Source organism: Gekko japonicus, unplaced genomic scaffold (assembly GCF_001447785.1).
Source record: "Gekko japonicus isolate JY-2015 unplaced genomic scaffold, Gekko_japonicus_V1.1 scaffold1498, whole genome shotgun sequence".
NCBI lineage: Eukaryota > Metazoa > Chordata > Lepidosauria > Squamata > Gekkonidae > Gekko > Gekko japonicus.
Genome location: NW_015176494.1, coordinates 203,043 through 214,926, shown reverse-complemented (window position 1 = coordinate 214,926; position 11,884 = coordinate 203,043). Strand labels below are relative to the sequence as shown.

General features: G+C 46.6%; 1 protein-coding gene across 1 annotated transcript; it reads right to left on the bottom strand.

The window, feature by feature from the left end:
* Positions 1–976: 976 nt before the first annotated feature.
* TMEM35 (transmembrane protein 35) lies at positions 977–7,337 on the bottom strand. The gene is made up of 2 exons (XM_015427289.1): positions 7,112–7,337; positions 977–1,485 (listed from the first exon to the last, which is right to left on the bottom strand). Exons 1-2 carry the CDS (start codon positions 7,229–7,231, stop codon positions 1,099–1,101), a joined length of 507 nt encoding a protein of 168 aa, XP_015282775.1. The 5' UTR covers positions 7,232–7,337; the 3' UTR covers positions 977–1,098.
* Between the last annotated feature and the right edge of the window lie 4,547 nt (positions 7,338–11,884).

The following is an 11,884-nucleotide window of genomic DNA, read 5'->3' as shown; positions in this document are numbered from 1 at the left end:
GGTGATGTCAGGGGGTGTGGCATATGCTAATGAGTTATGCTAATGAGTCCCCCTAGCTCTTTTTCTACGAAACGACCCCTGGATACGACCCGCACTGGGACTCATACAAAACCCAAGGAAGCTTTTCCTCCAAATTTCAAAAAGTTTATTGTCATAAATTAAAAAAAGGGGGAGGAAGGGAGGATGTCAACCAGACAATACCAAGAAAGGCAACACACTGAAAAACCAAAAACACATTTCTCCCCGGATGACCGTTTCCCCCTCTCCTTCTGTTCCCCCTTCCAAGTGCAGCACTAACAGAACCGAAGCAGCTTCTGAACAGGGACTCCATTCCGTTTGAGCTCGTCAGATTGACAAGCGCAGTGGGCAAAGGAGGTGGCCTTTCACTCCAAGCCCTCACCCACCCCAGCCACGGCAACCTGTTGCTCTTTCAAGTCTGAGCAACTGCATAGTGGGAAAAAACATATTTATTTCTAGGCAGGCAATGAGCGGTCTCTGATCTTTTTGGCAGCAGCACAGACAGATGTTTGGCCTTGAAGGATACAAGCTGTTGCAGAGGCAGGTCAGCTTAAGCAATTCAGCCATGGCTCATAGTGAAGCAGGACAAAAAGTTCATTTCAGGTGGGGGGGGGGGGGGTCTGTCCCTCCAGTGCTAGATGCTTGGCAGAGAGGGGAGAGGATCAGAGACGTGTGCAGATCACAGGATCTAGGCCTCCTGTGCTCCTTTTTGCCCTTGAAGGATACAAGCTGTTGCAGAGGCAGGTCAGCTTAAGCAATTCAGCCATCTGTTTCATACACACACTCATACACACACACACACAGTCACTCACTCAACACAAGAAACGCTTATTCATCTGGAAAGTTTAACCATGTCTACGTGTGTAGGGGGGGGTACAGGAGAGAGCAGCTCAAGAGGGTTGGTGTGCAGAAGCCAAGTTCTTGGTTAGCCTGCAAACTAAGCCCCACCCCCCATGCTCCAATTTGCAACCCTTGACAAAAACCAAAAGAAAAAGAAACTCCGATCTTTAAGTAGGTGTTTGGGAAAGAGAGAGAGAGAGAGAGCTGCTGGGAGGGTCCGTGTCCCTCATAGGCCCCTCACTAGGACACCTTGATCTTGCCCTTCTCCGGAGCCTCCTCTGCAAGAAGTGGCTGCTCCTCGCCATTCACCGACAGGGTCCTCTTCTCGGGCAGTGGCTCCTCCGGCTGACGGGCGATCAGCAGGCGGCAGGTCAGGAGGATCCCAAAGACCAGGGCGTGGGCATAGCGTTTCAGTGGGTCGCCCACCAGCTGGTGGAAGAAGAGCACAGCCAGGACCAGCAGCAGCAGCACAAAGTTGGCCACGTCCTTGGGGCGCCCAGGGACCAGCGTCATGACGATGCCACTGGCCACCTCCAGGGTGCCGATGCTCTTGCGCAGCATGATGGAGTTGACCCCCATCTTCTTCAGCATGGGCAGTGCGCGGACGTAGCTCTTGTAGGCTCGTTTCTGCAATGAAAACAGCAACGGGAGGGTGTTCAGTGCCGGTAGGCGTCTGAGTTCTAGCTCATTTCGCACTCGAGTGCCGCACGGCCTTGAAGGACGTGCTCGGCTGGAAGTCAGTTTTGCTCATAATGCAATTAAATCACCTGTGTGGAGAGGAGCCATCAGTAACTGAATCAGAGGTGATGCTCTCCCACCTTGGGTGCCATTTCTCATCATAAGGTTGAAAGGTCTGTCGCTATATAGGGACTTTCATCACAGGCTCAGCTGTTCCGCAGCAGTCAGCCCCATGGATGCATGAATGCTACCTTGTGCTGGCCTCTTCCACACAGCAATGGGGCTCTTGTTGCTTCTGTGAACGGAGAGGCATTTGCAGTGGCAACAGAGCATCCATGTGGTGGGTTTCCCAGCACGAAGCGCCCACAGGTCAGAAATGGGAGGGAACCACAAAAATTGCCACTTGATTCTAATTAATTAATTATATTGTCTGATTATGGTTTTATGGCTTTTATTGCTTTTAATCTGTACATCGCCTAGAGCCCCGCAGTCACAGGGATTAGACGATTTAAAAATATAATTAATTAAATAAAAATCTCTTTTGCCTGAGCCCGCAGTAGCTGCCATTTCACCTGCCACCAGAGCGCTTCCCCCCCAACTGCTAATTGACATACCACCAGGGGTCATTTCCTGCAGGAGTGCACAGGAGCGGAGCTCCGGCAGTAAAGAGCCCAGGGGGCGGGCACATGCAACAAGCCCCACCCCCTGCTCCCAGCAGCCCTGGGCCACGAGGAGCACGAGGATCTGCGCGTCCCCTCACTCATAGCTAGCAATCCAAAACAGTCCAATGGAGCCTGAGTGGTGGGTGTTGCCTTCTGACACACTTCTGGTGATGCCAGGGTATGTGGCATATGCAAATAAGTTATGCTAATGAGTTATGCTAATGAGCTCCTGCACCTCTTTTCCTACAAAATGACCGCTGCATACCACTATAGGTAAAGGTTTCCCTTGCTCGAAAGCCACTTGAATCCGACTCTAGGGATGTGGTGCTCATCTCCATTTCCAAGCCGAAGAGTCAGCACTGTCCAAAGACGTTTCTGTGGTATAGTGATATACTAATTGCCAACTAAGAACTTCCCCCAAGCCCTCCTGTTGCATGGGGGGGGTTTTGGCAACCACTGGGGGACTGGGGCATCGTAGTTGGTGGGACCAGGAAAGATCTGCATTTTCTCATCCACCCAGGCTTGACTGTAGTCTTTCCAAAAATATTGTCCAGTAAAGCAGATTATGAGAGATTGCAACAAACCCAGGGAAAAGTTGGAAGGTGCATGAACGCAGGCACATGCTTTGTGAAAGTAGGGGAAGAAATGCTTCACCTTAGCAGCCAAGGGAGACCAAAATGTGGGTTGCCAACAGGCTTGGAGAAAAATGTCCTGTCCCTTTAACAGTGGCTTAATGTATAGAAATGGGCAATCGAAGCTTTTCACAGCATGGGAGTAAATAGCATCACTTGGTAAATAACATCCCATTAAGCCTCTGTTAACAACCTAGCAGTTCGAAAGCATGAAATTGCAAGTAGATAAATAGGTACCACTTCGGTGGGAAGGTAACAGCGTTCCGTGCGCCTTGGTGTTTAGTCATGCCGGCCACATGACCACGGAAACGTCTTCGGACAGCGCTGGCTCTTCGGCTTTGAAACGGAGATGAGCACCGCAACCCTAGCGTCGGACTTGACTGGCTTTCGAGCAAGGGAACCTTTACCTTTAACAGGATAGGACTTTCTTTTCCTTCTTTGGTGACCATGCCAGAATCCTGGTATGGACGTGACCACTGAGTGGGACCCTTCGTCTATCAAGATCAGCCCTGTCTCCTCTGACGGGTAGGGAGTGTCTAAGGTCTCTCTCGGGTCCCTGACTATCTCACCCTTTTTTCAAAGTGGAGATGCCAGGGATTGAACCTGGGATCTTCTGGATGCAACGCAGATTCTCTTCCTCTGAGCTCCATCCCATCCCATCTTCTGAGTGCTAAAAGCACTGGTTGCTGAGCAGCTACTGAGAAGTATTCTGAATGTTTAGGGAAATATTTGCTACAGTTTTTAAAAACCCACTCTTCCGCTAAGGATCTCAGGGCAGCATGCATGGTGTCTCCTCATTTTGTCCTTGCAACAGCCTTGGAGGTAAGCTGGGCTATGTTGAGATCGTGACTGGCCCCAGGTCACCTACAGTTCCATCATAAGTAGAATCACATCCTTCTAAGTCCATTAAACCAATCGGCTTAGAAAGGTGTGACTCTGCCTCCGATGGTGTCTGACCTGGATAGCCTAAGCTAGCCCAATCTCGTCAGATTTTGGAAGCTGAGCAGCGATGGCCCTGGCTAGTATTTGGATGGGAGATCTCCAAGGAATACCAGGGCCATGACACGGAGGCAGGCAATGGCAAACCACCTCTGAAACGTTTCCTGCCTATAAGTCAGCTGGGATTTGATGGCATTTTCCACCACTACCACAATGGCATCACAGATGAACTTCATGGCTGAACAGGGGTATTAAACTTGTGTTATTCTTATTCTTGGATACACAGCTCTCATTCTATAAATACTAAATCTGCAATCTCCTGAAAGTACTTCTGAGCAAACAGACACAGGACTGAGTTGTACTCCTATTGGATTTATCCATCTATTTTCCATTTAGTGGTAGATACAACAGCACTTGCAGATCACTTGCAGGGCTCTTTAGCTTGGAGAAATGACTGAGGGGTGACATGATTGAAGTTTATAAGATTATGCATGGGATAGAGCAGGTAGAGAAAGAGGTACTTTTCTCCCTTTCTCACAGTACAAGAACTCGTGGGCACTCAATGAAATTGCTGAGCGGTCGGGTTAGAACAGATAAAAGCAAGTACTTCTTCACCCAAACAGTGATTAGCACATGGAATTCACTGCCACAGGAAGTGGTGGCAGCTACAAGCATGGACGGCTTCAAAAGGGAATTAGATAAGCATATGGAGCAGAGGTCCATCAGTGGCTATTAGCCACAAGGTATAGATAGGGACTCTGGGGCAAGTGATGCTCTGTCATCTTGGTGCTTGGGGGGGTCAACAGTGGGAGGGCTCTTAGTGTCCTGGGCCCACTGGTGGACCTCCTGATGGCACCTGGTATTTTTGGCCACTGTGTGACAGAGTGTTGGACTGGATGGGCCTTTGGCCTGATCCAACATTGGCGTCTCTTTTGTTCTTATCAACAAAGTATTTGAACACAACCGTAACTCCATTGTTCACTGGGATCCTGGGTTATTTTACCAAATAACTCATGTCAACTCACCTGTTAGTGAACACAACAGATACTCATTCTGCTTCTCCTAGGTTTACGGTTGCCAACTGCCTGGAGGGAAAGTGTCCTGTCCCTTTAAGAGAGACTTATTAGCATGTTAGTTGCCAGGTAAGCCTCTTTTAAAGGGACAGGTCATTTTTCTTCAGGCTTCCTGGGAACTCTAGGTGGTGGTAGACTGGCTTTCCCCCTTGACTTTGCAAGGTTGTTCATCCCTTGATGAATTGTATCCTATTACTCTTGCTAGCAAGTATTTTAAAAAGTTGCCAGTCTTCTGATGCTGAGGAAGGTAACACCCTTTGACTAGAAGTCCTGCCTCCTGGTCCCAGACAGGAAGAGGACAGATTGGGTGTTCCTTTTGCTGGTCAGTCAGCTAAGGAGTAGGAATGGCAACTTATTCCAATGGAAAAAAGCAATTTGGGAGTTGGAAGAAATACCAAGAGAAGAGTGGAGTAAAAGGGAAGAAAATGAAGCAAAATGAAGTTTATGTTACATGAAGTAAGTTATTGAACCTATTTGCAAAGAGTAATTTAGAAATAACTGAAAGCTGAAGGATGGAAGCTATGGTCAGGTGTGTGGAGGGAAGAAAATGAAGCAAAATGAAGTTTAGGTTACATGAAGTAAGTTATTTGCAAAGAGTAATTTAGAAATACCTGAAAGCTGAAGAATGGAAGCTATGTTCAGGTGTTGGGTTTTTTTTTTGGAGATATTATCGGAATCCAAAATCACAGAGAAGCCCCACAGCAGTTTTAAAGACTAGTAAGATTTATTTCAGCATAAGCCTGCATGAGGCAGAGCCAGATGCATGAAGTACACATCCCATAGCAGATATACGGTATTTACATTTAATGTTACGAGCAACAGAGTGGAGAGATGTTACAAAGAGAGGCCAGTTTGTAAGCAAAACCAGTTTGAGAGAACTCAGTCCATCCAGAGTGGGCGAGCACCACTCCATAGATAGGCAAAGTGGGAGAAGCAACACTCAGATCTAAAGAAGGTTCCCCCTCTGGAATGAGGATTGAAACCAGAGTTCTAGAATGTTACAGAGTAAAGCAACTAACAACAGTGGGTTTGTTTAAAAAATACTACATCTAAAAAAAGGATACAGAAAAATTCCAAAAAGTGACATCACAGAGAATCACCACTGCTGGTAACACTGAGGCATATTTAAATTAATAGACAGTAGCACAAGAAAAGGGGGTTTACTAGGTTAGGATTTTAAAACCAGCCTAGGCTATTTCAGTCAGCTACCCTTTCTCTTTATACCTCACGAGGACAGTTATTTTGCCAGGCCTCCCCTCAGGCAGCTTAGCAATGAACAGAACTACTACAATTCATTCATCTGCTTCCCTAGGGAGGAGAGTATATCAGGAGTAATACCAGAACATGCTGGAAACTTCCATGGTGGTGTGTTTCTCACCTTGGAAAAACAATCCTAGCAAACCAGGAAAGGAAAGCCTTAAATGGTTGAGGGGCAACTGGGCTCCAATTGCCCACAGGGCTCACTATCAGATTTTGTGGAGCCAGGATAGGAAAGGGTGGAAAGCATCCAAGCTACAGGGAGAGACACTGCACTTCCTCAGCCAGAAATCCCTGGCTGAGAGAGAATCCAAAGGTGTCATTTTCCAGAATCTTCTCTGGTGGGGGGCAGCATGTAAATTACCCTTTGCCTGATGAGGCTGGAGACCTTTCTAATGCCCCAGACAGGTCATCCAAATGACCCCTCTTGTAAAGGTAATTAACAATAATTGGTTAATAGTATCCCCAAATCAGCTGCCTGAGGCAGGCCACTTCAGAGGACCAGATATTGCTGGCCTTGCCCTTGGACACACCCCCCCCCCCCCCCCCCCCGGCCCCATATCATCTTAAGGCATCCCTTTGGGGTCCTGTATTATCTTGCTCCCCGTATACAGAAAGAATGGAAAATATGGGCATCCTTGCCATGCCCTGGTACATCTCATTTAAAGCAAGAATTTCACATGTTTATGGACAGCCCTCTCCGTTCCATATTTTCTCCATCCTCCTTCCCTTCTCTTGCTTTGGGGGGGGGGGGGAAAGAAGCAATAGGGGGGAATAGGAAGCCAGAGGGATCTAACCACTGATTGACAGCTAAGGGGAGCTGAGCAGCAAGTGGGTGAGATTTGGGCTTCCCTGCCAACCAAAGATGCTGTTTGTGGTACCCATTCCCCACCCTCCACCCCCAGCCTTGGCACATCCACAGCTAGGGCAGCTCATGACGGGAGAAGCAGGCAGACCCGGGGAACGCTGCCAGTGCCAGCAAAATGTCTCCCACCCTAGCCGAGCTACTCACCATTTCATTGTAAGCATCTTTGCTGAGCCGAGGGGTCAGTTTGATGGTCCCCATGAAGACAAAGAAGAGCCCCAGGGCTACCGAGAGGGCCACGATGGTGACTGTCCTGGGAGAGGCCATTGGGGTCAGAGCGCTGCTCCTCCCGCGGTCTGGCACCTGGGCTGGGTCGGCGGTGGTCAGTCACCATGGAAGGAGATCAGCAGAGGAAGGCTGCAGAGGCAGGGAAGATGTCAGAGCAGGAGCCTGCCTCTGCTGCTTGGCGGCCTCTGGGTCCTAATGTCCCTCAGGCTCTCTCTCTCTCTGACAGTGAGATGTTCGCTGCAAAAGAATGGGAGAGAAAAGAAAAAAGATTGCTGAGGAAAAGGGAGGATTTGGGGGTGGGGGTGGGGGCTCTTCCGCAAATTCATTTCTGCCCTTATCCTCAAGAGGAAAATTGCACAACGGTTTACACACCCGCAGACGCCCTCATGTACGCACAAAATAAAACAGAAGTCCAGTGGCATCTTATAGTCTTAACATTTATTCCGGGGTTCGCTTTCATGAGTCAGAACTCAGTTCATCGGATGCAAGGAGAGGTGCCTACCAGCATTCCATTTTATTTTGCGGCAACAGACTAAGAAATACACTCACAAAATGTCTGGCAGTTCAGTTTGGGGAACGCTGCCAGTGCCAGCAAAATGTCTCCCACCCTAGCCGAGCTACTCACCATTTCATTGTAAGCATCTTTGCTGAGCCGAGGGGTCAGTTTGATGGTCCCCATGAAGACAAAGAAGAGCCCCAGGGCTACCGAGAGGGCCACGATGGTGACTGTCCTGGGAGAGGCCATTGGGGTCAGAGCGCTGCTCCTCCCGCGGTCTGGCACCTGGGCTGGGTCGGCGGTGGTCAGTCACCATGGAAGGAGATCAGCAGAGGAAGGCTGCAGAGGCAGGGAAGATGTCAGAGCAGGAGCCTGCCTCTGCTGCTTGGCGGCCTCTGGGTCCTAGTGTCCCTCAGGCTCTCTCTGACAGTGAGATGTTCGCTGCAAAAGAATGGGAGAGAAAAGAAAAAAGATTGCTGAGGAAAAGGGAGGATTTGGGGGTGGGGGTGGGGGCTCTTCCGCAAATTCATTTCTGCCCTTGTCCTCAAGAGGAAAATTGCACAACGGTTTACACACCCGCAGACGCCCTCATGTACGCACAAAATAAAACAGAAGTCCAGTGGCATCTTATAGTCTTAACATTTATTCCGGGGTTCGCTTTCATGAGTCAGAACTCAGTTCATCGGATGCAAGGAGAGGTGCCTACCAGCATTCCATTTTATTTTGCTGCAACAGACTAAGAAATACACTCACAAAATGTCTGGCAGTTCAGTTACAAAGCAGCAAAACAACCCCCCCCCCCCAATTCTGCTGGAGAAGCTAACAGAGGCTTGTGTTTCCTTTCTTGGACCTATTCCAAAAAGGTGTTTGGTGACATGGTGTCTCCAAGCTGGTTATCAGTGGCTCAGCAGTAGAACGCTTGCTTTGCATGCAGAATACTCTGCTGATTTCAGTCCTTGGCATCCCACTTCAAAGGACTGGAGATAGCAGGTGAGGGGGGAATCTGTCTCTGCCTAAGACCTTGGAGAAGGGCTGCCAGCCCCGTAGATAGGAGGAAGCTAAATGGACCAACAGTCTGATTCAGTAAAAACCTGCTTCTTATGTTCATATGGAATGGCCTCTGTTTCCCCAAAAGAACTTCTGAATAATGCAAGTATAAAGACAAATATAAATAAAGAAGATATAAATATAAAATATCTTTAAAAGGCCATTGGGAGCATTTACAATAGCTAATGGTGTAGCCAGGACGGGACATGCCGATTAAAGACATGTAAGGAAGAATTCTTTGGCTTCTGTAAACTGCAAGGGTCATGGGGAGGTCACACTCCTTTCTTGCAGGAAGACCAGCTTGACCCCAGGCCAGAAGAGCAGCAGCTTTCTTGCTTCCTTTCTCCTTCCCTGAAAGAGCACTCTGTAAAATGTGAGAATCAAGGATGCTACCGCAATGCTCCCTCTAAGCTGTGGGGTCCTGTGAGCAAAATTTTTACTTTGTATGCTACTGGCATTATAGTTGCGAGCGCGCGATTTGGCTACTGCATAAATTAGTTTGCTCTGGAGCCGTCCTTCCTGAGCTGAGACAAAAATGTGTGAGCTGGAGGCTAAAAACTGTGAGCTAGCTCACACTAACTCAGCTTAGAGGGAACACTGCTCCCAAGTCCAATGGCTGTTGAAACTGCATATCTGTTGTCTATAACATGCCCCAAGGATCATGCTACCGTAAAGAAAAAGCCTGAAAAAAAGCCATAAGTGTTTGAAACATGTATCCTAGAATCTGGTCTTGTTCATGTGGTGTCTTTCTGATTCAATTATATTTATTTTGCACTATCCAAAATGTGTGGATAGGAGGTGTGAAGAAATGCCCTCCACCCCAGACTTCCCATCTATGTTACAGTCATGGGGTACAGTCTACACTCTGCTCATGCTCCAAGAGACTTGCTGCAAGTTTCCAACTGGCAAGAGGGAAAGTACAGGGGATAAATCAGTGATTTCCCAAGCACCTATACTTTGAGATGCAAATGGGGCTGGCCAGAGTAAGACAAAAGGTTTAGCAGCTAACACCTCAGCTGGATTGTCATATGTAAGGGACAGAGACTGGACAGGCCAGAAGCCCCTAGATCATATTTCTTTTGGGTCTGGAAGATTGGGAATGACCCTAGAGAAGGATGGACTCACAATGGGGAGAGTAGACATTCTCCATATAAGGAAGCTCTTTTGCCTCTCTTCTTCTTTGCCTGTATTTGCTCAAGTCACGAAGGACTAAGCCTTTGCAATGGGACTCCATCTTGACCACATATCTAGGAAAAATGGGGAGAAGTCCCAGCCTCTGAGAATGAAGGTAAAAGATAAATTTTAAATGCTGCAACCCTAAGAGTTAGTAGTCTATCCGAATTCAACACCATTTAGGATAAGTATAAAGTTTCAGAAGAATTTAAAATGCCTACCATAAATAATAATAAAACTCCTAATCTTGAAGGCTGAGATGGGAGGACCCAAAGGTCAAAAGAAGAAAATACACAGACCTCTACCAGCTGAGGAAGAAATGAAATTATCTAAAGAAGAAATCAAGAGTCTTATCACTCCAATGACTACAAAAATAGACAACTTAACAAAGAGCATGGAAGAAATTAAAGCAGTTGCAGACTCAGCTGCGGCAGAAGTGAAAAATAACAAACAAGCTATCTTGGAGCTATGTGATTATGAAGCCTGGCCCAAAAGTAAGTTAGTGTTACTAGAACTCAAGAGTGTGTAAGCGGAAAATTAAAATTTACGGGATTCCACCAAACTTTGAACTGAACACCAACCTGACTACAGCTTTAAATTCGTGGCTGAGTGGTGAGCTGAAACTTTCGGGTACAGTGGTTACGACAGCATACAGACTAAACACTAGTAGAGCCACGTCACCAGCCTTAATCCCAGATGTTTTTGCAGAGATTGTAAATGTTCAAAGACAGAAATTAATTTTAGAAACTGCTCGTAGCCAAAAGGTTTGAAACTAGATGATGTTATCACCCAAATATTCCCAGATCTCCCGTATGAAATCTTGACGGCTCGAAGAAATATGTGTTCAGTGGTACAGAGACTAAAAGAGCTAAAAATATCATATAGGTGGTTACCTCTGGGTCATCTCAGAGTTACCCAAGGGGGAAGGACTTGGACAGTCCATGATGTACCTTCGGGAGAGGAAAGGGTTACAGCTATTATGCAGGCTGCCAGTGGCTCATAGGACTAGACCTGATAAGGATGTGAAATAGGCAGTGCTGGAATAAAAACTTTTACTTAAATGTAAGTTGGGTAACGCGGGTAAGACTATATGGGGAAGATCCCCAGCCCACCAATGGCGAATCTCTTTTAGGGACTCCTTTGGGGAACCAAAGATTCCGAAGTGGGCAGCACGTCCCGAAGATAAACACTAGATTAAAAATTGGGTGTTCAGCAGTAATTCTTGCTTTCCTTTAATTGTAATAATTACATAATAAAATTATATATTAGAAGTGTAAAGAAATAAATTGACAAGTAATTAATAGCAATTGAAAAAAATAATTTGGGGTTAAGGGGGGTAAGGGAAACAAAAGATGTATGAATTGTATAATGATATATTTTTGGAACGTAGAATTAAGTTTGTGGGAACGTTCCCAAGTGGATTATAAAGATAGGACAATAGATATATTAGAAATCAATCCAACTTGGGCATATTGTAGGCTATCCTTGACAAATTAGTTTAAATGTTATTTCTTCCTTTGTTATGATGTTTTGTATAAACTTGTATTATGGGAATTAAAAGCGAAATAAAATATATATATTTTTAAAAGTTTCAGAGGACTGCTTGTTTACACTGTTTCTTTTTATCCTCACACAGCATGATGCTTGTTCATATTATGTGTAAGATTCTTATTCATTTATTAAACTTTCTTATATTCTGAATGCCTGAGTTCTGAACTCTGTACCTACACCAAGCCTAATTCACTCCCACTTTCCAGAGAGCAGTAAAGGGGAAGGGGCAGTTGTTGAGCTCATCATGCCTCATGTGCAAAGGCTTGAAAGTGTCAGTATGAATGGAGTGGGACATGCAGCAAACAGGCAGTCTTTAGATGGCTGCGTGGTAAAGTGTGCTAAAAGTACTAATCCTTTTAGCAAGAGATACTGTCCCAGGCTAGTTGATGGCAGGAGAGTACAAAGAGAGAAGTTAGCAATCTGGG